The sequence below is a fragment of the Ophidiomyces ophidiicola genome (genome assembly GCF_022830035.1).
Source record: "Ophidiomyces ophidiicola strain CBS 122913 chromosome Unknown scaffold_10, whole genome shotgun sequence".
NCBI classification, from domain to species: Eukaryota; Fungi; Ascomycota; class Eurotiomycetes; order Onygenales; family Onygenaceae; genus Ophidiomyces; species Ophidiomyces ophidiicola.
In genome coordinates, this window is record NW_026054650.1 from 518,820 (window position 1) to 545,347 (window position 26,528).

Below are 26,528 nucleotides of genomic sequence, written 5' to 3' on the forward strand. Positions count from 1 at the left end.
TCCAAGGAAAAGGCATCAAGACAATTCTTTTATCCGCCCATTCCTTAAAAAAACGCCCTAAAAACTCGAGAAAATACATGAAGCAGCCGGCAAGACAACAGGAGGATCGCTCATAATATGCAAAAAAAACACCAAAGCTTTTCCGAGAAATTTCATAAACATAAACAAAAACTCGAAAACAAAAAACCCTGACAATACTGTCAAACAAATCCGCCATAATTTATATTAGCACTATGCCGTAATAACAAAGGAAGATCTTGCAAGGGACGGTGATGGCGGGATGATACCGTAAGAGGCCACTCAAAAGGAATAATCAGGTAGCAAAGGCAACTGGTGAGGGAATGAGGAATTGAGAATAAGGTCTTGTACCCTATGAGAAAGGTGCTGTAGTGAAGTTGGTATGTTGTCCCTGATATTTCTCGATGTCACAAAGCCTTCCATGATTACGGGGAGTATGCAGGGTTGATTGGTAGATTCGAAGTAAATAAATCGTCGGAAGAAAGAACTGAAGGAGATGAAAGTTCAGATTCTAAATTAATACAGAGGGATGAAGAATTATCCGGTTGTTGGTTGATCGCAAGCGAACGTAATGTCGACAGGGAGGGTGTGTTGAATTCCAATTGAGACGGGAGCAATGAATCATAGCCCGGCGGTATTGGCTCAAAATGTCGTTCGGCTATTGAAAGTGCAGCCTGGCTTGATTCAGAGAAGTCGTTGACGGTTAGAGGTGCATGGGTCTGTGCTGTAGGCAAGCGAGATTCATCCCCTGACGAGGATGCAAGCCTCGTGGCACTTGATGACCGGTTGATTGGCACTGACGTGGAGCATTCCACAAATGCAGGATTGATAGGTAGCCTTGATTGAATCAAGTCATTAGGATCAGGTTCACGCAGAGCTTGTTGGGCAGCTTCATGAGACCTATCACCAGAACTATGACCACTATAATCTTCAGCATTTGAAGTTTCTTCATCATTAAAATTTCTAGACAGTATGTCAGTTTCAAGGACCAGACCAGTATTTGAAATGTATGGGACTGCAGATGGAAGAAACATATGGTCGCCTATACAAGCAAGGGCTTCAGGGATATCTTCCACATTATGTAAGGCTCTTCCAGGGTATCCACGATGGTCTTCAGGCTCCAGTGGATCCACGGGTATATTTGGATTTACTGAGTAGGATGTTGTACTTAGAGGCGGTTGGTACTGAATTGAATCTCCGGGATTAGCCAGGCCCAGGCCGTACTGTGTCAACTGCTCAAGGAAAGGATGAACACCAGGCAAGGCAGCAGATGGACTGATATCATCTAGGCAGTATGGATCATCCGGAGAAGACGGCAAGAAGTCACTTTGATAGAAGTCACTCTCTATCTCTATATCTCGAGTGTCAGAATCATGTGAGATAGGATGTAAACTACTCAATGAAGGTCGAGCTACATGGCTTTGGGTGTCTCTATCCATACTCAGATTCGAGTTAGGTAAGCTATCGATATAAATGCTGTCAGCACGCTGAGCCTCAAAGTCCTGTTGGTGAGAATTGTAACGAAAGTCTGGGTCCACAAAGTCATATCTTTGAGTAGCAGTAAAATTGCCAGAATCTTGTTTCGGATACTCCAACAGTTTTTCTGCTAAGTGATCTGGTGGAAACAGTACTAGTAACTCCTTGGCAGATAGACGTCTCTGGGGACTCGGATGTAAACATATCTGGACGACGTTCCGGAAATATCCTGGTACATCTGCGTCAGCGGGGATTATAAGGGGACGGGGTTGAAGTCCGGGCTCATCATCTTCCATAGCCATGGCCCAGAGAGTCATTCCTAGCTGGAACAGATCGGACTTCACCCCAATATACATAGATATCTTTTGTTTGCTTTCAATCTTCTTTGTAAACTCTGGCGGCTCCCAACCAATGGGACACCCACGTCGATTTATGTCAATGATTTTAGCATCGTCATGTTTGTCCACGACGACATTTGACACGGTAAAATCTCCTTGTACGAAGCCTGCTTCGTGAATGTCTGCAAGGCCCCGGATAATTTGCCGTGCCCATCGCTCCCGTCTGCCCCATGTGACGGCACCCTTGTAATCGAAGAATATATCAGCGAGGGAGCCTAAGCTTGCATACTCGAGAAGCAGGCCTTTCACGAGAGTCACAGAGTCGTCGACTAGAATGCCTTTGAATTTAATCACGCAGTCCGATTCTATCAAGGCATGCAATGCATTAACTTCGTATAAAAATTCTTCCACGGTATCTGGGCCGGTAATCTCTTTCTTCACATAGTCTTCTCCATTCAGCTTTACATGGTAAACGAAGCCAGATAGGTGGCTATGAAATGTGAGAAGGCTTTCTGGAATAAAAGGTGGATTCAGATGGGCAACGGTTGAAACAGAGGGATAGGTAATTATTTCGTTCACATCTTCAGAAACGTGAACGTGTAGACGTCCTTGCTCCGTCTCCAGCTTTAGATTTGTCACTGTATCAAAAAATTGAATCTCATCCATAGACTCCCGGAGGGCTTCATAAATTCTTAGATTCTTATCTCGTTGAAAACGTAGCCCTTTAAGGTCTCGCTCAAGACATTCCTGTTCGATATTCTCGTAATTGCAAGTTACGGTAACTTTTCGCCAGAACGAAGGAGACTCCGCATACGTAACGAAAAACTTTTCACTGTCTGTTGGGTCCCGAAACCGCATACTCAAGTTCAGTATCCATTTTCTGTCCAATTCAAGAATAATAACTTTTTCGAATTCCTCCCCATGCCTAGCTATAGAGTCTGATATTTCGTTGGGAGGGGCTACGGGCTCCTCTTTTTCATTATTTGTAGGGCTATCCTGCAGAGCGCCATCATCTGGTTGTTCATTCGGTGTGCTAGGCTGGGGCTCAGGAGGGTCGGGCGCAGAATCTCCTTTGTGGGGACTAGTCGGTCTATTATGTTCTCCAGGACTAGCTGGTCTAGCAGCGGTTTGCGTATTTTCGTCTGATGCCAGAATTTCCTCGTTCTTAGGCGTATTCGGATCAAGTGGAGTTTCGCGCGGGAGACTGAGATCAACAGTGCTGGCAGACCGTCTCTGAGGCGGAGACAGGTCATGTTTGTCAGCGCGATCACTGTCAAAGTCGCCGTTATCATAACTTGACCGGGTCAGAGGGCGAGGGGGTGTAATTGGTGGTGGAACCGGTGTGGCGGGCAGCGAGAGTGGAAGCGGGCGAGAAGCAACAGGCTTGGAAAAAGAGCTGTTTAGATGACGAAAACTCTCCCGGGCTAGCCATTTTCGCAGTGATAGTCGATGCAGGAAATTTAGTTTGCCTGAAGCGGGTTTCTTAGTGTCAGGCATCGGTAATAGACGGTCCAGAAAGGGCCCGGAAGTGTCCGCAAGTGAGATGGCCATGCAGCACGACTGAAGACGAGCAGGGGCTCGGCAGCCGCGTTACAGCTGGCCAGGACAACAACCGGTTTGACGAGATCGGTATTTCCATAAGAGAAGGCCCTGACGGCTCGTCTTTCCTCAGGCCCAACCGGGCGGCCGAAGCGCTGGAGGCGGGAAAAGGCCTCTACTTATTCGCTCACTGAGTTTCAGAGGCTGCCACCTGCATATTTTTCAAATCGGGGAGGGGTATCCTGCCTCTCGGTGTAATGCGGCAGCACCGCCGATAAGAGACACACAGATATGATAAAAATTTTCTGCGGGCAGTATAGACCAAGCAGGTGGTGGACAACCGGCAGAAGAGGTAGGTAGAATGGACTGCAGGGGCTGCGATATATCCGTCAAGCGGGCATCAATTGGAGGCAGTGAGGACGAGCCGGAACCTGGTGTAGGAGGAAGAGAGGAAGACGCTTAGTTGTGCTCTTCGATCTTGTTGGCGGACAGGAGGAGGATAGACAGTACATTCTATTGCGGTCCCTCTTTTTTGGTTTTTGGTGCAAATTCTCTTTGTGGGCGTCGATCTGGAAGCGAGATCGGCTTGCTGTCGATTCTAGAGGGAAAAAGGAGTTTGCGGGTATCCAGCAGTGTGACAGCAGAGAACGCAGCGCTGGTTGTTGTTTGTTCGGATGAAGAAAAAAATTCGATGGTTTGGCTGCGAACAAGGTGGTCTCACCGCCAACGGAAGACTTTGATGAAAAAAAAATTGAAAAAAAGAAAATGAGGACTAAGAAGATCAATCACGAAGGGTTAAATAATATGTTGCCTGTGTGTTCGGAGCATGTAACTAATTAAAATCAAAGTCGCCCCCAGAATAAGAAGTTTTAGTTGCAAGACACAGCGCCTGGATTTCCACCGGAGACACTTCGGCATCGCGTTATACAGAACGTCTCCTGACCGGCCAACAGACGAGGACTGGCATTCAGGTGAGCGTCAAACGGTTTCTGCGGCGCAGGCATTATTATCCCCCGAGACAGTCATTGCGCAGTACGGAGTGTCCACTAAATAACCCGAGGGCCGCTGAGATCAAGCCCTCCCGCCGCCAGCGTCACATAAAATCGTCATTTAGCTCGGAGTCTTGCCGCTTCCCCTCCGCTCCAGCAGGGCCTGCAGCGGTTCCTCGCCCCCCTCCCCTTGGAGCCTCCTGTGCAGTCGCATCCGTAGCATTATTATTATTGAAGTACGCCGCACAGAATCTCGTAACCCCAGGACGCCGTATCCTCGTCCCCTCCACTATCGACGGCTGTGATTTGCTCGGATGCTTTCCCTTCGAGATTCTGCGACTCGGCTGCAGAAGCCAGCATGCTTCTCTTCCTTGCCCTGCTGGGTGGGCGGTTGCATTCGCAAGGCGCCCTTGGAAACGACCCATAGCCTTGCCTAAACTCTAGGCATGCATTAGCGGGCGTTTAGTCGGAATCCCTTGCTCGTTTGTTGGCCATTGAACGCCAACCTAGGGCAAAGCAAGCCTCGAAACAGAAACGCTCAATGCAAGAAGATTGCCTTGCTGGCTCCAATTGACCATCCAGCTTTGGCCGATAAGGGCTCTGTTCCCTGCCTTGTTGTCTTCCAGTCGATCTGGTCGTGCGATTCTTCTATGGATCTCTGTAGCCGGGCTTGCAATTCATAAAATCTGACAGGTGGCCCTACTTTTCTCTTCAACAAACGTCTCACGGACATGGAGCCCTCTTTGAGTATCATTTGGGCCACCTCACCGTCCCCTCCATTTGTAAGATCCTTCTCTTCCACAAACAGTTCACATGCGCTCGAAGCATTGGGATATCCCATTCCGGGGCGCAGTACAACTATCATTGGTTGGAAAGGAAAGGATAAGTCGTGGAACCGGAGTAATGTTCTTTTTTCGATACTTGATAGAGTCGTACAGCCCAATTCATAGACCCTTCTAGCTCCCTAGCCAGGTAGTCGGCTGACTCGAAATGGCCACAAGAGTACCCAGCAACTCATCTAAACAACAAGAAATTGATTTTGATTCATCAGCCTGCGCACCTTATGGCTCGCAAGGATATTTCCATGAGTGCGTCGCAGCCTGTCATCGCAGCTTTCCCACCAGACATGTCTTAAGTTTCCAACCACCTCTGCAGGTAATATGCAACCCCATGCACTCCAGAAACTCGTTCTTCAATCAGAACACCTTATGGGGGAGGTTTTGTTTAAAAAAAAGTTACAGTTTAATTGCTCATCCGTAGATGACAATGCTTGCTAAGGCACAAAAACATGTATCACCAAAAGCCAAAAGAGCGCCTGGGGAACGAGTGGAGTCGAGACTTTTTCGCCCTATGGAAACACACTATCTTCTTCCACTGCATGCGCCCGGCATCATCGTAAACTGGGGCGGGGTCTAACCAAAATATCCCAGAAAAATAAAAAACAAGTAAGATAATGAAGCAATAAGTCTATGTCCTTGCAGCTAACAGAAAACCGAGGCTGCTAAGCGACCGTTGGCAAATGAAGCGCAATGACAATGCATACTGTACATATAGTCAACCGTTCACAGCATCCAAAAAGAAAAGAAGAAACTCCACCATATGCAGAAGAGATGAGTGAGAGATAAAACACAAATATATGCCAAGAAGAGAGGGCGGCCTAAGAGGCACACTCTGTCCACTACAGAGAAAAAAGTATCATGGAAGTCGTTAAAACAGGGTTGAGCACTAGTGTGGCTGCAAATGAATTAGGTATCACCGTTATTCGCGCGTGACGCCAATCATTCCTTTTTGGTGGTGTTTTCTGGGTCGCTTAGTTGAGTTTTCCACACATTGTTGGCCATGGTATGATCAATATTCTTGAAGACGAGGTCGAATACTTCCGAGTACCAGCTAACAGCATGGCCGTCGATTCCCTCCTTGATATTCTATTTGGGAAACACAAGGCTAGTTAGCAGACTGACTTGAGGCGGTGGTGGATTGGCATAAAGGGGTATGAGGGGAGAAATACTTGAGGGAGTTCCAGCCAATCGGAGAGATTATCTGCAGGGAAAATGATAGTTTTGGCTCCTGCACGGCGGGCAGCAACCGTTTTCTCTCTCAAGCCACCAATGCGGAGGACTTTTCCAGTGACGGTGAGTTCCCCGGTCATGGCAATAGTCGGGTTGATCGGCTCATTAAGCGCGAGAGATAAAAGAGAAGTGGCCATAGTTATCCCAGCAGATGGACCTGTAATCCTGAGTTAGCAGGTATGGAGAACAGACAGTGGAAAGAGGGTCATCGTCGGTAACATACCATCTTTTTGAACAGCGCCTTCAGGGCAGTGTAAATGAAGCTTTGCCTTTTCGAAAAATTTGTTTTCTGGGAAATCCTTCGCTACCACGGATTTAGCAAAAGAGTATGCGATGACAGTCGACTCTTTCATTACTGTCATCAAGTTACCCGTCTGTTCAAAGCCGGGTTGGGATGAGTTCGTCAGCGCAGCTTGTAGGATTGACTCGACATATAGAGCTGCGCCCCCCATGCTGGTCCATGCGAGACCCATGGCAACACCAGCAGGAGTGACTTCGTATAGTCGATCGGAGGTGAAGACCGGAGGCCCAACATAATCCTTTAAGTTGTTTTTCGCAATAGTAACATGGACATCGTCTGGCACCTTTGCTGGAAGCAAGGGTGGTTCTTGTTTCGGCTCGTCTACCACCTTTTCATTTTTGACTGCCTCTTGTGCCGTGCGGACTTCATCCCTCACCAGATCCTCTTCGGTAGGTTCCTCTTCGCGCAGGTCCTGGATAATTTTTAACGCTGCTTTTCTATACACCTTCTCTATCTGCTTTTTCAGATTTCGCACTCCACTCTCTCGACAGTAGGACTTGATAAGCTCTTCGATGGCACTTTCGTCGAGCTTCACGTCCACATTTTTCAGTCCACTCATCTCCTTCGCCGCAGGCGCCAAATAACGGTCCGCAATCGCCATCTTCTCGTCGGCAACATAACCAGATAATTCAATCAACTCCATACGGTCCAGCAAAGGCCGGGGAATTGTATCGGTCATATTTGCTGTGCAAACAAAAAGAACTTTCGACAGGTCGACAGGAACATCCATGTAATGATCTAAGAACGATGAGTTCTGCTCAGGGTCAAGAAGTTCCAATAATGCTGACGCTGGATCTCCTTGATGACCGCGCCCAATCTTGTCTACTTCATCAATAAGAATAAGCGGGTTTTCCGTTTGGCATTTTTTGAGAGCCTGGATAATACGTCCTGGGAGGGCCCCGACGTATGTTCGTCGATGGCCCTTGATTTCAGCGACATCCGTCAAGCCACCGACGCTGAACCGATAGTACTGTCGGTTAAGAGCGCGAGCAATGGATTTCCCAATGCTGGTCTTGCCAACGCCGGGCGGACCAACAAAGCAAAGAATCTTTCCTTCCACAGACCCACGTAGTTTCCCAACCGCAATAAACTCCAAAATGCGATCTTTAACATCTTTCAAGCCATAGTGATCTTCATCCAGAACTGTCATCGCATTCTTGATTCCGAAATTCTCTGCACTTCTTTTTCCCCATGGAATCTGGGTGATCCAGTCAAGGTAATTTCGGGTTACGTTGAATTCGGATGCTGCTGGTTCTAAGTGCGCCAGCTTATTCAATTCCTCATCAAAAACCTTTTTCACTGCTTCCGGCATCGCCAGTTTTTCAGCCTTCTCCTTAAACTTCTCCACCAACTTATCTTTGCCATCAGACTCGATGCCAAGCTCCCTCCTAATACCTTTCATTTGTTCCATTAGCCAATATTCTCGCTGGCGCTTTTGAATTTTTGCCTCCACATCTTTTGATATTTTAGACTGCAGCTGGGCATTCATTAGTTCCTTTTTTAGGACCACAAGAGCTTTAGACAAGCGCTCTTCAATATTCATTGTTTCCAGAACATCTTGAAGCTCTTTTATTTCACCGGCAGATACTGCTGCAGCAAAATCGGCTAATTTGGCGGGCTCTTCGATCACGTTGCCAGCGGATTGACTCATAGAAAAAGTAGAAATTTGGTCACGAAACAGTGGATTTAGATTGGCCACGTCTTTGAAGACATTGACAATCTCGCTTGTAACAGCTCGAATTACGGGACTTTTCTTATCCACCGGCTCTTCTGCAAGATTGTCAACATTAACGATGCTGACAGGGTATTTTCGGAGAAATGAAGTGGGTTCGTAATAAATATTGCTCTTCGAAGCTTGCTCGACGGCAGCCTCCTCAAAACTTGCAACAACATCCCCTTGCTTTTCTTGTGGCGTTTCCTTAGGTACTTGCGGTTCTGTTTCCTCTTTCGGTGCGGTCTCTTGTGGCGATATCAGAGATGACATCTTTATCCGGCGGTGCGGATAAAGGACAGCTGTCAAACCATTCTCATCACCATGAACAGGGAATGCACTTGTGACCTGTGCAAAAACTCCAACATCATGAACATCGTCCATATTTTCAATGATATCCTTGTCGGCGTTCTCATCTTTAAATAGGAAAGCACCAACATAAGGCTGGCCTCTCTTCATCATCTCTTGAATTGCAGCGACAACATTAGGATCTTTGATAGTAATTGCCTTATAAAACCCAGGAAACAAAGGTCTCCGCGCAATTGGAATGGCCATCACCTGGGGATACACATCTGGGATTGACGGTTTTTGCAAAGCGCGTTCAGCTGCACTCTTTCGTCCTCTTTTACCTCCACCTTCTCCGCTTCCTGACTGACTTGAGCTTGCTCCCGCGCCCGCCCCGCTAGGCCGTGATTCTGCCGGCGAAGCCGATGCCGGTATAGGTGAGGGGCCGGTGTCCTCTAATTTTCCATCCTTCTCCGTCGGTTCTTCGGGTTTAGGACGCTCCTCACGATCAACCTCTGTGTCCGTTCCTTCCTCGCGTTCCTTCTTTGACTGGGGCGGCGTTGGCTTTTCTTTTCGTCGTGCGGAAGTGGAGGAGAACGGTTGGGTAAATGCGGGAAGAGATCTCGCGAAAACGGACGTACGGAGCTCTAACGATGTCCGGACAGCATTCCCAAAGCAAACCCGAGGAGAGCGTACTGTAGGCTGGGATGTTCGTAGTAGTGCAGCCCTCCAGGGAAGGCTTGAGCTTCGAAGCATCCTCTCAGCCGGGGGATGTGCGCGTGTATTAGAAAGCGGATACGCTTCAGACGGCAGAAAACCTCCTATTATACAGGCAGAAACGAGCGGAAATCACAAACAGTCTGAAAACAGAAACGTAGAGCAAGCAATTCCGTGTCGGCGTTGGCTCGTGAGTGTTTAGTTGCGGTTGAGAATTCCATAAGTCGGAGCGGCGTTCGGCGGAATGTTTCTCCGTTGAAACTTTTTGCCTTCTGGAATCTTCAAGACGCACCCGCCGATAATTTTTGCTTCTCACTCCTCGCCGTCTCTTATTTCTTGTGATATACATGATTTTCGTCTGATATACTCCGTCCACGTACTGATATCTCATTTTTGCTGGGAACAAGTCTCGTTCTTATCGATTGCTGATGGCGGCTGCAGTCCCCTCCCAGCTACTCCGCTCCTCCCGGTGCTGCGCAAGCCAGTACTCGGGAATCTCGCGACAATTTCAATCGCGGTCATTTCAAAGTGGTAGCAAACAATGCCAGGAGCGCGGGCCATGCACTCGGCCGTCTAACGCGCGCTCTCAGCCCCGCAGGGTACACCTCTCATTCCCAGCTCGCATCACTACATTTTTTAGACTAACATATTTGTGTTTTATGAGTATAGGCTTTTCACTCGTCTTCCCCCGCCCAGGCCACGGTTCGAGATCCTTATAACGTACTCGGAGTAAACAAAAGTGCTTCCGCCTCGGAGATTAAACGTGCATACTATGGACTGGCTAAAAAGTATCACCCGGATACAAATAAGGACCCAGGCGCAAAGGACAAATTTTCGGAAGCGCAATCCGCATACGAGATGCTCTCGGACCCTGAAAAGAAAAAGGCATATGATCAGTTTGGATCAGCAGCTTTTGACCAGAATGGAGGCTTCAATCCACATGCTGCTGGCGGTGGGCCCTTTGGCGGTGGGTTCGGAGGCGCTTCAGGCGCTTCAGCTGGCGGATTCCACGGCTTCGGTGGATTCGGTGGAGAGGTCAATTTTGAAGACCTGTTTGCCCATGCATTTGGTGGCGCTGGGAGACGCCGAACGGCGCGGGGCTCACCATTCCAGTCAACGGTGTTTGTTGGTGAAGACATCGAAGTCCAAACAAATATTTCTTTCATGGAGGCCGCAAATGGAACCAAAAAAGAAATATTTCTTACGCCATTAGTGAATTGTAATACGTGCAAAGGAAACGGCGTGAAGCCAGGAAAAACGAGATCTAAATGCTCCGCCTGCGGAGGGACTGGAACTACTATCCACGCCATGGGAGGATTCCAGATGGCGAGCACATGCGGAACTTGCGATGGTGCAGGAACTTCAATACCCAGAGGGTCAGAATGCTCCAGTTGCCGTGGGAATGGAGTGGTGAGAGAGCGACGAACGGTTCAAGTAGACATTCCAGGGGGCGTCGAGGATGGCATGAGATTAAAGGTAACTGGAGAAGGCGACGTGCCACCGGGTGAGCCAGGTTCCCGCAAACAACGCGGTGATCTTTTCGTTTCTATCCGCGTTGCTCCCGACCAGCGATTCAGCCGATCCGGCGCTGACATCCTCTATACCGCAACGATTCCATTAACAACAGCGCTGCTCGGAGGAGAAGTCACAGTACCAACACTCAACGGTGAGGTCAAAGTTAGGGTAACCACCGGAACGGGCACCGGAGATCAGGTAACCCTGTCCGGACATGGCATGCGAAAACTTGGAGCCCGACGTGGAGGTAATGGCGATCTCAAAGTTCAGTTCAAGGTTGCCATGCCGAAATCCCTGACTTCCAACCAAAGGACTATTCTTGAGGTCCTTGCCGAGGAGATGGGTGACACAACTGCGAAGAGAGTCATGAGCTTCAAGAACGACAGGTAATCCGGCCTTCAGCGCTAGTGTATGGTTGTGCCGACCCAGCTGACACTAGCTTTCTAGACCTGCTTCCAATGACTCCCAACCAGCAGACGACCCTCACAAAGGTGAAGGCTTTTTCAAAGCCGCCTGGCACAAGTTGACAAACCAACACCACAAGCCAGTGAACTCCAGCCCAGATGGCAACCCAGAAGCCAGCCAGAGCAAGGACCCCGGCTCCAAATCAGATTCCAGTGACGACAACCAGAAAAACACGAAAAAGGCGTCTGGTTCCGGATAAAGATTCTCCACCACATCTAGCTCTTCTGATAATATTTTACTCTTGTCATAGCGTTCTTAAGCATCACTTCCATCTTCCATGTAATATATTTTGGCGAAAATCCAACCCCTTTTGCTTTAACCTGCATGTTGGGAACACAGCTACAATCTTTCATATAGACTGGAACGGTATCTTCCTGTGTATTTTAATTTGGCGGGCCCATCTCCACTTGCTCCGAGGTTGAAATAATGTTCTGGCGTCCGCATTGGCCCTTGCAGCACTGCATGCGCTTATGTATGGTAGCTAATAGTGTTGCTGGAAAAGTTGAAATAAAAAATATGTACAAGCGGCTACAAATCAAATTCAATCCGCGTGCCCACACTCTGGCTTCTAACCGAGCATTTTGGCTGCAAACCAGCCATATCAAACATTGCTGGTGGCTTTGGGTTGGTTGGGCACTCCTCAGCGGCTGCGCAGCGTCATCACCACCCACACCACCCAGAGCCCCTCGCAGTTCGGAACCCTGCTCGCATTTCTTATCAACGACACCGAAGCCGCGGGCCTGGCAAGCAATCACTTTTGCTTTCTGCCTTGATAGCTGAGACGCACTTGAATAGCCCACCATTGTCTGCGATAGTTAATGAGATCGCCGCTCCCCCGTCTCCGCCTAGGCCGCCTCAATTCAGCATAGGACTATCATCCCTCCACCCATCGCCCAACTTGCGCGAAGCTCGACCACCATCGCAGATTTTTCGGGATCCTCACTGCATCTGACTGCGTACGCCCTGCAGCTCCTCCGACACTTGATTAACCAGCCGCTCTCACTGCGCTCGGTGCGGGCCACGGCTCCCGGAAGCCTTCAGTCATCATGGTGCAATCGCCGATGATATCGTGTCCGCTCAAACAGACAAACGAGATCGATTGGATCCAGCCGCTGAAGTCTTACATTAGGCACACATATGGCGATGATCCTGAGCGGTATTCTGAAGAATGCACCACCCTGAACAGGCTCCGACAGGATATGCGAGGTGCGGGCAAGGATAGCGCCACTGGACGAGACCTTCTTTACAGATATTATGGACAGCTAGAGCTGCTTGACTTACGATTTCCAGTCGATGAAAATCACATCAAGATTTCGTTCACATGGTAAGAGTGCCACTATGGTGGGGAGAGCCCCGCGAGCTGACTTGTATGTTCAACTTAGGTACGATGCCTTCACACATAAAGCTACTTCCCAATACTCTCTGGCGTACGAGAAAGCTTCGATAATATTCAACATCTCTGCTGTCTTATCGTGCCATGCCGCAAACCAGAGCCGGGAGGACGATACGGGCTTAAAAACAGCGTACCATTCATTTCAAGCCTCCGCCGGCATGTTCACCTATATCAACGATAATTTCCTCCATGCGCCCTCCACTGATCTTAGCCGAGACACTGTCAAGACCCTAATAGCGATCACGCTAGCCCAGGCGCAGGAGGTCTTCCTCGAGAAGCAGATTCGCGATGAAAAGAAGCCTGGGTTCCTGGCGAAGCTAGCCAGCCAAGCAGCCCATCTTTATTCGCAGGCTAGTGAAGGGGTTCAGGAGAATGTCAATAAAGGTACATTTGAGAAGGTGTGGGCCACCCTGGTCCTAATAAAGGCGTCCCATCTATCTTCAGTTGCGGGATACTATCAGGCAATCGCAGACGACGAAACCGGCATACACGGTATCTCCATTGGCCGTCTGAGGCTGGCAGAAAAGCAATCCACTTCTGCTGTTAGCTTGGCTAAATCATTTCCTTCTTCCGTGCCGTCGGGATCCAATCTAATATCAGAAACCGGCTCGATGTTGCTAGAGATTGTTCGACGCCACCTCGCCAATGTCCAGGAGAAATGTGTTTCATTCGTAAGGGATAATGATTTTATCTACCACCAACCTGTTCCTGCGGAAGCTGCGTTATCAATGATTGCCAAACTACCCGCCGCCAAGGCTATTCCTGTGAGTGAGCTATACCAGGGACAGGACATACAACGAATTATTGGCCCAGATATTTTCCAGAAGATCGTGCCAATGTCCGTTACCGAGTCTGCTAGTCTATACGACGAAGAAAAGGCCAAACTTGTGCGGGCTGAAGTGGAAAAGGTGGAAGCTGCCAATGGCGAGATGGCTGCTAGCCTTGACTTCTTGAAATTACCGGGCAGTTTGAACATTCTAAAAGGTGGCATGGACCAAGAAACCGTTTGTGACGACGACTTTCGGTCATGGTGCGAAGAGATTGCTAGACGTGAGCCGTTCCGCGGAACCTTGGACGATTTACAAGAGGACAAAATCACTCTGCTTAGCACTCTTGAACAATGCTCTAAGCAGCTCGATATGGAGGAGATGGTCTGTGAAAAGATGCGGTCCAAATATGCCGCTGATTGGACTCAGCAACCAAGCTCACGACTCACCTCGACCTTGCGAAGTGATATTAGGAACTATCGGTCCACAATCGATGAGGCAAGTGCCAGCGATTCTCAGCTTCTGGTTACTTTACGACAGTATGAGGCAGAATTTAACGATATGCGTACTGCTGGGTCATCAGGGGAAGTGGACGTATTCTTTCAACAGGCCATGATTGCTGCGGGCTCGAAATATGGAAAGTCAAAAGGCAACAGTCCCTACGCTGGTGCTCCTGAGGGAAATCTCCTAGATGAGGACTTGAGTGAAGGTGGCGTATCCATGTCGGAGCAAATCGCAAAGGTTGAAGAGCTGTTGCGGAAATTGAACCTTGTTAAGAGAGATCGAACCCAGACCCTGAAAGATCTAAAAGACAAGGTAAAGCTGATATTTGTTGATTGTCTCGAGATTGCTTAATGCTAATACTTTATACAGGTCCATAATGACGATATTTCCAACGTACTTATCCTCAACAAAAAGTCGATAGTCAACCAAGAGGACCAGCTCTTCCAGGCAGAGCTGGAGAAATTTAGGCCTCATCAGAATAGGCTGCTCCAAGCCAACCATAAGCAAACTGCCATCATGAAGGAACTGGCTAAAGTATACGGAGATTTACTACAAGATAAACGTGTCAGGGCAGAACAATCAAAATACGAAACGCTCTCGCGCCAACGGAACAGTGTGGTGTCAAAATACCGCAAAGTTCACAAAGTCTTCAAAGAGCTGCTGTCAGGCCTCGACCAGGCTCAGGCGTTCTACATGCAAATGAAGGATACGGTCGATAACCTGAAGAAGAATGTCGACACGTTTCTCAACAACCGCCGAGCAGAAGGGGCCCAATTGCTCAACCAAATCGAGCGGGACAAAAGTTCATCTAGCCATGAGGATCGGGAACGAGAGAAGCTAAAGCTTCTCATGGAACGACTATCGATGGAGCCAGGCTCCTCGTCGCCCTCCTCAATGAACCCCAGGCCCGGCGCGATCAAGGCATCCTCCTCGGCGACGAGATCATCACCCATTTCCCCCCGCCATAGCACCGCCGCTGTAATCGGCGGACAAACCCCCAACCCCAACAACCAGAAACCCGCCAATCTGCTCTATCCGACCTACCCTCCCGGAGAACTCGCCGCATCGGGCGCATACACCACCTCCCAGCCGTACCAACCACAACAACAACAACAACATCATCACCCACATCCAACCTCCGAAGTCTACAACCCCATGTCCTACTTCTACCAGACCCCCACCTCCCCGCCGCCGAACCAGCAGTACTTCAACCCCGGCGCCGCATCGCCGTTCACAGGCTACGCCGGCCAGCCGCCGTACCTGCCGCAGGCCTATGTTCCGCCGCCACCGCCGCCGCCGCCGCCGCCGCCACGACCGCACCAGTCGCCGTTGACGTTTAACGGCGCGGCGGCGTACGCGGGCCCCGGCGGACCGGCAGGCTATGGGCCGGGACAGGCGCGGCCGCCCAGCCAGCCGCACGGCGGGCCGAAGCGCCCGGCTTCGACGCAGAATGCGAATGCGCTCGATCCGTGGGCGGGTCTGAATGCTTGGAAATAAATAAATAAATAAATCGAGGCTGAAAAAGTGGCCCCCTAGCAGCGCCAGCACGATATCGATAATTTCTTCGCTGGTCTTGTGGGGGTTTTGTTTGGAAAGAAAGTTAGTTATGCGAAGCGGGCAAATCTGAAAGTGCTGTTTGTTTGTACTGGCGTTGGGTGACTCGGTGATGATGCATTGGGAATTGAATATTCGATACGACGGGTTAGGGTTAGAGCTGGATATACTCACATATGTTATGATTTGGTTCCCAAAAATGAATGTTGTTTCTGTCGAGGCTTCTGCCATATAGCTAGTCTTGTATCTGCATATGTGATATTTATCTGTCGTAGTTTTTATATACTTATTTTATTCTGATATATATCCAGCTACCATCGATGTTGCTGCAAGTACTCTTGAGATAAGTCATTTCAGATTCATTTTCCATATGTAAGCATCAGAACTCGTTTCCAGGGAGTAAAAATAGGACAGTCTTTCTAGATCTCGGGATCAGGAAGCCCCTATGCCTAGGGCTAATGGAGAGAACCAACTGGCATTCAAAAACAAAGCAAATTCAATAACAATAAAATATCCCCCCGCCAAAAAATAGTTCTATATCAGTAGCAAAAAGAATCCCGCTAAAAACGCCCCCCAACTATTACTGAATACCAAACCACGACCGTCACGGCCGAAACCTCAACCGAAACTCCTTCCCCTTACTCTCCTCGCAGACCTTGTACACGAAGCGCGCAATCGCATCCTGCTCCGATATCGCGGTGTTATTGAAATGCTTCCTCACGGACGCGGCCAGCTGCTCCTTGGACACACGGCCCTGCGCGCGGCACGCCGACGCACTCTCCGCACCCGCACCCGCACCCGCGGCCGTGGCAGCCACAGCAACGGGCGTGGGCGCGGGCGGCGCGGACACCGCAGCCTTGGAGCGTTTGGAGACTTTGGCGGCGGACGAGGCGGGCGGCGACGGGTTGTTGTTGTTGTTATTCTTGTGGACGGCGGCGGTAGGGCGTCTTCTGGCGGCGCGGCGGTGGGCGATGGCGGTGGGCGAGCGCAGGCCGATGCCGCGCGAGAGCAGCACGGAGTTCATGTACGACGAGAAGGAGCTGGGACACGGCAGGTTGTGGACGTAGCGGTACTGGTGCAGCACAGTGAGCGGCATGGTGGACCAGTTGATCTGGGAGAATGGGATGGAGGTTAGTGACGGAGTCTAGGTGGTGAGAAGGTGTAGGGGGGAGGATATGAGAGCAGAGTCTCAAAGGTCTGTCGCCTTGAACATACCCCAGTGCTCTCAGCGCGCAGGTCAGTCTCGCCCGCCGCGGCGGTCGGCGGCGGCGGTAGTGTCGCCGCTGCTGCTGCTTTCAGGTCCTTACTGGCGAGCGTGGCGGTGGTCAGGCCCGAGCGGCGGCCCTTCGTGGCCAGCGGCGGTCGTTCTCGCGGGCCATTCGAGGCTTCGGAGCGGGAGTCGTCGAGCGCGGGCGCGGGCGGGCCGCGCTGCCTGGGCGGCGGCATTGGGCGCGAGTGTTTCTGTCGACAGCAAACGAAGGAAGGAAGGCAGGTAAGGACAAGAGTGGCGGTAGAGGTGCGGTGCGGTGCGGTGAGGTGAGGTGAGGGTGATGCGTGCGAGGCGAGTGAAGCTTTCGGCGCGCCGGCGGCTCAACGGCGGGTTGCATCATCGGCTCGGCGCTAGCCTGCGTTGGGACTAGCGGCCAGGAACCGATCTGATCCGCGAATGTTCAACGCGCTTCAACGCCTCAGCTTTACGGACGGACGGGGCTTCACGGGTGCCAGGCTTGGTTTTGGGCCAGTCGTTTCTCTACTGCTGCAGCTCCTAGCATGTCCCCGTCAGCTTGAGGCTGCCTTGGATGTCGTATCTACTACGCGGCTCTGAAAAACGGATATTCTGCTACCGTTGCATACTCTCAAAGGCTTCTCGCCATGTCAATACGGCGGAGCTACAGAACATCTTTAAGACTTGGCTATGACTCAGCGCCTGGCGCCAACACACTCGGCCATTGCTCTTGCTTTCAAATCGTCCAGATCAACAACGCAGCTTCCCGGCCAGCCATCAGCCCGGTTAGTTACCACTACCTAATTCCTCGGTACCATGTGTATCCGGAACACGGAAAGAACTACGGCCGTATGTATGAAGATAACGGTCAATCAATTCGAAGCATGCCTGCCTGGACTGCTGCTTCGTCAGACTCTTGGGGTGAGCGCAAATTGGCCGAGGGCACAAAAGCCTTGGAAGCTGATGGCACAACGAATGAAATTGGAGGTAGCCTCGAAGGCTCATAAGAAATAACAACCATCCTACCCCGCCGTCACAAACCCTCCCCGCAGGAAGAAAGAGCCGAGTCCCGCAGGTTCCAGGCTGGCCGCACCGGGACGAAAGCACCCGACTGGGCTGATACCAGGACGATGCTATAAGAATGACGGCCGGGATAAATCGAACCATGGTACTATTATGGAGGAGATATTGAGCGTCATCCTTCGTGGATGAGGTGAGCCCCGGCGCTGCTTACGGCAGCGGGGAGCCTGGCCGACGGCCACCGCACGTGACCGGGGCTCGGTGTGGCGCGGGTGGGAGATGTACGGAGTACTAGTAGCTACAGTCGTAGGCAGTACTTAGTACTCCGTAGTCCGCACTACGAGGTACCTCGGGCGGCGGGCGAAAAGGCGGCCAATCAGCGCGCGTGCCTGGATCAGCGGGTTATCTTATCTCATCTCCGAATACGTTGGTACGGCGTATGGTATCGGACGGCGTAACGCGGGCATAAAATACGATACGTCAGGGGGTACCGAAAGGGCTGCGGGTGGTCCGAGGCTGGCGCGGGCGAGCTGTGCTGGTGATGATGATGATGATGATCTTATTATTGCCGTATTATTGGCAAAGCGCTGTGGTGCATTATTATTCCTATGATTCGGGCGACGGCGTGTGATTCGCACATGCATGACCCGGGGAGCTCCTCTGCCAACCGACCATCCGCGTTCCGAACCGGCTCCATGTGAGCCCACAGAGTTTTCTTGCGACGAAGGATCCGCACCGCCGACGATTGAATGGCAGGGGAACAAAGAGCTGCGCGGCCCAGAGTCTAGACTGCGTGCAAGCCTGCAATACCCGCGCCGCACGCTCGAGCCCTTCGCATCACCAGCCCGCCCAGCGGCAGCACCACGGGCCCTCCACAATCCTAGAACCAGAGACGGAAGAAAATCTCCCTCGCTCTCGCGTCAACAGGGCCCCCCTCCCCTCCCACACTCTGGCATGCATGATCGGGATCGTCCCTTTGTGTTGCTCCGCAGCCTATCACGTCGCCGCCTGGCCAGCACGACGACTCCGGACGGAGTACGGAGTACTCCGTACTAAGTACTATGATCCCCCCTGGTACTCAGAGTTTTTTTTTTTTTCGTTCGATGTGGCTTCTAGAAGGGACAGGGGGCGGGGGCCGGGGGAGGAGCCCCAGGAGAACAGAACACAGTAATAATCATTAAAAAAGACTCGGGGAGGGGCCCCCCCCCCCATACAAATACCGAGTAATTAAGAAAAATTGACCCAGACTCTGTTTTGTATTATTATTCATTATTCCCTTCCCCCCTTGGCAGTCTTCGAAATTGGACTGCGGATGGCATGATGAAAGAGTGGGGATGTGTGTGGGCGCGCGCCGCCCGGGTTCCAGATCGCGCGCTGCTTCCAAGGCGGGCCCCTTCGGCGAAGAAGAGAGATGAGATTTTTATAACAAGAAACCAGGAATCGGCTATTGGGGCGTGTGGGGATTGAACGACAGGCAGGATGTGTGCGTGATGCCGTTATGCACGACAACTGACGATGTTAGTGATGGCGGACGATCATCCATCCTGCCCGCGATGAGCGAAATTCTTGGACTATTATTCGGTTGGAGTGGGAATCGCGCAAAGACCGAAAGTACAATAATAGGAAAAAAAACACCCGCTAGATTTGAAATTGTTGAGTGAAATCTAACGACTCCGGACGGGAGCGGAAGGGAGGCAAATTTTCAGCCCGCAAACGAAAACAGACATACGGATATTACTCCACAGTAGTATACTACAAAGAAAGAAAAAAGACAAACCAAAATTATGCTCTTTTCTCCCCGGGGGCGTTTTTCCCAGATCCATGAATTTATTCGCCACAGGAACGAAGAAGAAGATCCTTTCAGGAAAAAAAAAAAAAAAAGAGAACACGAAACCTAGCTCCGGGGAAGGGATAATACCACGTCAACCAAACTTGCAAGTTACTAACGACTGGGAGAACAGCAATGCCACAACCTCACTGCCCCTTGACTCATTTCCACACAACATCATCGCAGCTTGCGCAATAATAATCCCCTGTATTATTGACGGCCAAAGAAAACACGTTTGTGCGATCTCCACCTGGGAGACCGAGCGCGCGGCGGTCTAGGGGAGAGAGAGAGAGAGAGAGAGAGAGAGCCGGCTATTGAAGAAGAAGAAGAAGTTCAAGAAGAAACAAGGGCTGCGGAGGCGGGCCGCGCTCATTGGCGGACGGCAAGGGGCCGGCGTTATGTAACTAACTAAGGGAGCTGGCAAACTTGCCGGATTCCTTGCTGCGGAAGTCATGGGCATGTAGTTAGTTAGATGAGACAGCAAATCGCAAGTCATTGGTTAGTTCGTTAGTTTGGCTGGTGATGGGACGCGCGTGTGGGCTGTTTCTTGCATGCAGAGAAAAGGAAAGAAACGAGCAAGTTGAGTCAGTTCGGTTGAAGGTAACTATGCTGCATACCGCTGGATAGCCGACATCCGCTCTCACATAACTAAGACTCCGTAGTTACAATCCCCATCCCGCTACATATTATTCCCTACCCACCCACCCGCCATCACGCCAGGAGCTTGAAAAGAAGAAAAAAAAAAAAAAAAGAAGAAGAATACGCACTGATCTGCCTAAACTAACTACGTCAGAAACCCCTAGGCCCCACATCCCGCTCCCTCACGCAAAATCTCTTCTTCTGCCTTCCCCCCCTTCCCGGCCCCCCATCACTCACTCACTCCACACCCGCCCTGCTGTCGAAACGGAACCAAGCAAAAGCAGGCAGCCAAGGTGGGATGTCTGTCTGGTCTGGCTGGCGTGTTCCTCGTCTCTGCTTGTCGTGTGTGTGTGTGCATGACTCTTCCTACCTTCTTGCTTCGTCTTCTTCTTCTTCTTTTTTCGTCCGAATGGGGTTGAATAGAAGTGGAGTGTCTCTCTCTCGTCTACCAAGTATTCCGATGAGACAGACAATGCAAAGGATTATGAAAAATAATTCCGATTATTTAGATGAAAAACAGCCTTGATAGCTGTTGGTTTTCCCCGCCCCCCAAAAGACCCTCCCGGTTGCCCGGCTGTAGTGTATTATTCGAGAAAGACAAGAAAGGTGATAAGAAAAAGAAAGAGAGGGTTCAAAAATCAAATGACTTTCCAGCAACGATCTATCTGTAGCTTTGTTTAAAAAAAAGAGAGACTTTTTTTGTTTCTGCTTGTCTTTTGTCAGGTAGTTTAAAGGAATAAAGAGGAAGTGCGGGGAAGGAAAACAAGATGAGAAAGAAAAAAGTCTAATAGTGGGACTCTGGTCCAAAACGGTTGGAGAAGCAAGAAAGAAAGAAGAGAAAAGTGAAAAAGGAAAATTACCAAGCAGAGTGTGTTTTTAATAATAGCAAAAGGAAATGAAAAAAAAAGAGTAGAGTGCCTCTCCCAAAAAACCACCGAGCTGAAATGAAATTCTTTTTAAAAAAAATAGCCTTCTCTTTTTTTTTATTCTTCTTGTTTGTTCAAGGGGGAAAACAAAACCCCATCAAATTAAGCCCCGATGTCCAGTCTATAGAGTTAAATCTGTTTTCAAACAAAGTCCCAGGTGATCAATATAAAAGAGAAAATAGCCCCGCCGTGACCCCGTTCCCGTAATTCTTCGCTTATCCTCGCCAAGCAATGCAAGTGAGTGCTGAAAAAAAAAGTATTTTAAAAAAAGGCCATGGTTTTCTTCTAGTAGCGGTCGGCCAGGTCCCCGCCGGCGATCGACGAGTTGCCCGACGACAGGCCGCTGCCCGGGTGCAGCACGTCGTGCACGGCCACCTTGGGGATCTGCGGCACGGGGAGCTTGCGCTGCGTGCCGTCGGGCCGCGACATGATGTCGGAGATGGACGGGCCGGTGGGGGCGTGGCCGACGGCGGCGGCATAGTGGCTCGGGGGCTCGGTGGAGGGCTCCATGGGCGCGAGGGCGGGTGTGTGGTGCAGCGAGAGGTGGCGCAGGGCCGGGAGGTGCAGGTCGCCGGCGACGTAGGGACGCAGGCGCGGCGAGTGGGCGGGAGTGGCCAGCGGTGTGTGGTCCGGCGTGGGCGAGAGGGAGTTGTGCGAGAGCGTGGGCGACGACGGCGCGGTGGAGTTGGGCGAGTTGGGCCGCGACCGCTTGACGCGGTGGCCGTAGTCGTCCTCGTCCTGCGAGTGCGAGCGCGACATGGCGTAGGCCGACAGCGATGGCAGCAAGCGGCTGGGCGCGTGCATGGAGTGGTGCGCGTGGTGGCCGGGCCGCAGGCCGCCCGGGTACGGCGCAGAGCGCGGGGCCGTGGGGGACGTGTAGTGGTAGGGTGACAGGTCGTCCCGCTCGACGTGGTAGGCGGCCGAGGCCAGCATGTTCATGTCCATCATGGAGGCACGGTCCGGGGTCGTGGCAGCGGCGGAGGCAGCAGCAGCAGCAGCAACAGCTGGGCGGCCGTAGGGGTTGAGGTTGGAGGGCAGGTGGGCGGTGTAGCTGATGTACGAGTGCGGCGGCGAGACGTTGGGCGAGGCGACCTGCGAGACGGGGGCGGAGCGGGTGACGGGCTTGCTGGGCGGCGGCATCATAGCAGCAGCATGGCCAGCGTCAACAATGCCAGTCATGGAGGAGGCGGCGGCGGCCAGCTGCTGGGCCTTGTGGCCGCGGCGCGAGTTGGGGTTGTTGTGGATGCGGGAGTGTCGGGTCAGCTCGTCGGAGCGGCTGAAGCGCTTGGAGCAGCCGGGATACTGGCAGGCGTGCGGCTTCTCGCCGGTGTGCGTGCGGATGTGGCGGGTCTGGTGCTCGAGGCGGTGGAACGCACGCTCGCAGAGGGGACACTTGTAGGGGCGCGGCAGTTCCTGTCGGGGCTCGTCGACGGCGGGGCGCTGGCCCTTCGCCAGCGATGGCAGCACGCTGGTGGGGGTCGAGGTGGCCGAGGGCGACGTCGAGGACGAGGGCGACGCCATGGTGGACGGTGGTGGAGTCTGGTTGTGACGATCGTCGGCGGGCTGCGACGGGGGATTTAAGAGGGAAGCGAAGTCGACGGCCGTTGAACGCGGCATTGGGCAGATTGGCGGCCGCAGCAGCAGCAGCAACAGCGGCGGTGGACGGGCAACAGGCGGTGGAAGGCGCGCACGGACGGGCGAATGACGTGGACCGACTGGCGATGCAGGCGGACAGCGGTGCAGAGCAGCCGGATGGGGCGCGATCCGGGTCAGGCGAGGCGATGGATGAGTGGTGAGGGAGGGCGACGGTGCTGGGTGTGGACGAGCAGCGAAGCTTGTGACTGTCGAGGATAGTGTAAGGAGGTGGCAGCAGGCAGCAGGAGGAGAGCGGGGAGACGTACAGTGGGAGAGTGTAGTGTAGTAGTAGTGGTGTGGGAGGTGGTCAATCGATGCATGGGATGACGTTGGGCGAGAGCACACAGCACGGGGCGGGCGGGCGTCGGGGCAGATATAAAAGACAGAGAGCGAGAGAGAAAAAATAAAAAAAAAAATACCAAAAAACCAAAACCGCGGCGGGCGGGGCCCATGACGAGGTTGCGTAGGGCCAGCGGTGGGCGTGGGCGGATCCGGGGCAAGCCTGTACTGTACCGTACGTACCATACATACCGTACGCCCACCCTAAATTCCGATTGGCCCACCGCCCACCGCCCCCCCTCCCCTCCCCTCCCCCCCCCCGCTGCCCGCCGCCCGCAACGTGCCCGATCGCAGCGCCGCCGCTGGGCGCGTGGTGGCCACCACGAAGTATGGAGTAGTGTAGTAGCTACGGCGGGCCACACCAGCACGCCGGACGCCGCACCAACGCGCGCAGGATCTCTCTTCACGCGCGCGGCAGGATTTGGGCTGGCGGTTCCACGGGCTCGCCCTTCGCACATATTATTATTCTTTATTATTATACTACGCAACCACTAGCGACAGACACACAGACAGACAGACAGGGCGCCTGCATGTGACTGCCGCCAAGCCGCCCACGGGGAACCCGTCAAATTTCCCCCTGGGCTGGCCTGTGGGGGAAGCCCGTGACTCAGCATGCCGTCATGCTCCCGACTCCCCCGAATCCTGTGCCCACCGTTCGTTCTGCGTAGTTCTATAGTAGTTATTAGTATGCCACCCCGAGGCCCGCGGCGTGCGCGAAATTGCGCCCCAAATTGCCTCGCTGAGCCCCCGTGGGCGTGATTGGCCGCCGGGCTGCCTGTTTTTTTTTTTTTTTTTTTTTTTTGGATTTTATTTTTAACAGTACCAGTAGTAGTACTCCGTATTCTTATGCCGATTAATTATTCTTTTCTTTTACTTTTCGAACCCAACCCCCAAGCCCACGAAAACAGATCGGGGGGGGGCTGGTTTTGGGTTGGGGGGGCCCGCTGCGCTGTCGGGCAACTTCGGAGCCCCCCGATACACAGGCAACCACCAAAATAAAATTAGTACTAGCTACTAGCTATCGCGGCCCATCCTCCTCCGACGCTCTTATCAAAAGCAAACAAGCGAGCGCGGCCTGTCTTTGTGTCTCTTCCCAGAGCAGGTTCTGACATAACTTGAGCAGGATCCCCCGCATGCATCCGAGAGAGACAACGAACGCCTCATCGGGCGGTGGGGCGGCCGGCGGAAGCAACGGATATGCACGCAAGAGGGCCATTTTATCAGTCATAATAATAATAATGATGATGATTTGAGTTCGCCTGACATGAGGCCACACTCGCGCGTTGCGCTGTCAAGGATCGACGCCGCGGTGATGGATAACAAATAATATTTCCCCGGCGGGCGCCAGGAGTGAGACGAGAACGGGCGTCGGCTGTCGCAGCTTTTCTTCGTTTATTTTTTATTTTTTTTCGTCACAGGGACCCTGCGTCCTCCTGCCCGGGGTAACTAACTAAGGGGGCTAGCTAGCTAGCTAGCTAGGTCGTCGAGCTTTGCTGGGAAAAGCACGACAACATTTTGTGGGGAATCAAACCATCATGGTCTACTACTACACCACCTCAGTTCCGAGGCTGTGTCGTGATGCCGGCGCGCCAGCACGCCAGCCAAACCAGCCAACCAACCTATCAGACACCAATGCGCTCGCCGCGCTCCCCACCCGGCGTGCCCTGCCGCCGCGCGCTCATAGGCTCGCCCGGCTCCCGCGGCGGCGGCCCAGGTTTCGATGTAAGCGCGCGCCGGCGCGGGCTCGCCGCTACAAGCCAGGCAGGCAGGCAGGCAGGCGATGGCACTAGGCAGGCTAGTTACCAGGTAACCAGTGTACTACTTGGTAGCTAGTACTACTACTGCTCGTTCTCGGGTTCAGGAAGATAGCAATATTATTTATTTATGCATGTCTGGCACTGTCTGCTTGAAACATAACTCAATGTCCTCTGCCTACCTAGCCTAGACTCCCCCGCGAGCGCTGTTTCGCGGGCGTGTGGCGGCCGAGCCGAGGGTGCGCGCGCGCGAAGCCCGCCGCCGCCCGCCGGGGCTGAGACTGGCGGTCACAGGCAGGGCATGTGTGGAAGGTCGTTGTCGTTGGTCTGGCTTTTTCGTTCTTTATTTTTTTCCCTGCATCCCGCCTGCGCCCTGCTTTTCCGAAAAAAATAAAAAATAACAAATTACATACCCCAAAAAATACGCGAGGCCCCAACTGTGGTGCAGCTCTCGCAATTCCCATTTGATGAACAACAATCCCCGCCAAGCCGACACGACAACAACAACAACAACCAAAAAAGCAACACCACCTTGCGAGCCTCCCCCAGCCCACGCCCACGCCCACGCCCACGCCCACGCCTCGCCCGGCGTCTTGTCGCCTGCTGCCGCCGTGATTGGGCCGCACCGCGCCCTGCAGCCCGGCGCGGTGCATACGAGCCCGAGTCCTGAATCATGAAAGAAAAGAAAGGAAAAAAGGCAACCTCCAGATAAATAATAAGCAACGTGTCGTCCGTCTTGGGCCGTTATCGGTACTCCGTACTGGGTATTCCCTTTACAGTAACTACTCCGTGCGGAGCACTCCGTAGTTACTCATATACCTGTAACAGAAGCACGACCGCAGCAAACAAAAAAATTAAAAAAAAAAAAAAACAACCTTGGGAGACGGGGGGCCGGGCAAGGAATTAGTTAGTTACGCGAGAATATTTGGTTTTGAGAATCTCAAAAAAAATAAAATACTAATAATGCCCTCAAAATGAGGCCGCCTGTTTTCCTCTTCTCATCCAACTACTACTACTACTACTACTAACGATCAACCACCACCCCCCCAGGCCTGCCTCTTCTTCTTGTTCTTCTTCTGGCTGCGCCCTAGCTCCTTGGTGCTTCCCCGCATTTCGTTATCAAGTCTTCCTTCCCCTCCTCCTCCTCCCCGCGCTCCTCCCGGACCTCCTGTTCATCCAGGTACTCCGTACTTCTAACCAACCAAAAAAAAAAAAAGAAAAAAAAAAAAAAAAAGAATACCCACCCCGCATCTGCGCTCTACCCAGGCGCAAGGCTACCTCCGCTCTCCTCATGCGGGCTGTTTGGTTCTCGTCCCCAGATCCCGGGAGAGTGTAGAAGCGAGTGGAACGGGGGAGAGGGGCTAGGCCGGCGACCTGGCTTTCCCTGCGCGCGTGGATTTACTTCTAGTTCTGGATCCGATATACAAACCCTTCCCAAGGAATCATTCCCCCCAGCAGGCCCAATGATCGCCGGGAGTCAGGCTGCCGCAGAACTGCCGAAACAGGGAGGCTGCGCCCGGG

General features: G+C 52.2%; 5 protein-coding genes across 5 annotated transcripts; 2 read left to right on the top strand and 3 right to left on the bottom strand.

The window, feature by feature from the left end:
• Nucleotides 1-443: 443 nt before the first annotated feature.
• On the bottom strand, nt 444-3,383 carry LOZ57_003290 (uncharacterized protein; the record flags this gene model as incomplete). The annotated part of the gene is made up of 1 exon (XM_049252339.1): nt 444-3,383. One exon carries the CDS (start codon nt 3,381-3,383, stop codon nt 444-446), a length of 2,940 nt encoding a protein of 979 aa, XP_049108843.1.
• Nucleotides 3,384-6,138: 2,755 nt separating this feature from the next.
• On the bottom strand, nt 6,139-9,482 carry PIM1 (ATP-dependent Lon protease pim1; the record flags this gene model as incomplete). Its single annotated transcript, XM_049252340.1, has 3 exons — nt 6,139-6,285; nt 6,369-6,586; nt 6,653-9,482. The coding sequence occupies 3 exons, from the start codon at nt 9,480-9,482 to the stop codon at nt 6,139-6,141; spliced, it is 3,195 nt and encodes a 1,064-aa protein (XP_049108844.1).
• Nucleotides 9,483-9,871: 389 nt separating this feature from the next.
• Nucleotides 9,872-11,622, top strand: MDJ1 (mdj1 protein precursor; the record flags this gene model as incomplete). The annotated part of the gene is made up of 3 exons (XM_049252341.1): nt 9,872-10,042; nt 10,113-11,344; nt 11,406-11,622. The coding sequence occupies 3 exons, from the start codon at nt 9,872-9,874 to the stop codon at nt 11,620-11,622; spliced, it is 1,620 nt and encodes a 539-aa protein (XP_049108845.1).
• Nucleotides 11,623-12,469: 847 nt separating this feature from the next.
• BRO1 (bck1-like resistance to osmotic shock) lies at nt 12,470-15,584 on the top strand (the record flags this gene model as incomplete). The annotated part of the gene is made up of 3 exons (XM_049252342.1): nt 12,470-12,747; nt 12,806-14,399; nt 14,457-15,584. The coding sequence occupies 3 exons, from the start codon at nt 12,470-12,472 to the stop codon at nt 15,582-15,584; spliced, it is 3,000 nt and encodes a 999-aa protein (XP_049108846.1).
• Nucleotides 15,585-21,564: 5,980 nt separating this feature from the next.
• LOZ57_003294 (uncharacterized protein) lies at nt 21,565-22,800 on the bottom strand (the record flags this gene model as incomplete). The annotated part of the gene is made up of 1 exon (XM_049252343.1): nt 21,565-22,800. The coding sequence occupies one exon, from the start codon at nt 22,798-22,800 to the stop codon at nt 21,565-21,567; it is 1,236 nt and encodes a 411-aa protein (XP_049108847.1).
• Nucleotides 22,801-26,528: the final 3,728 nt, after the last annotated feature.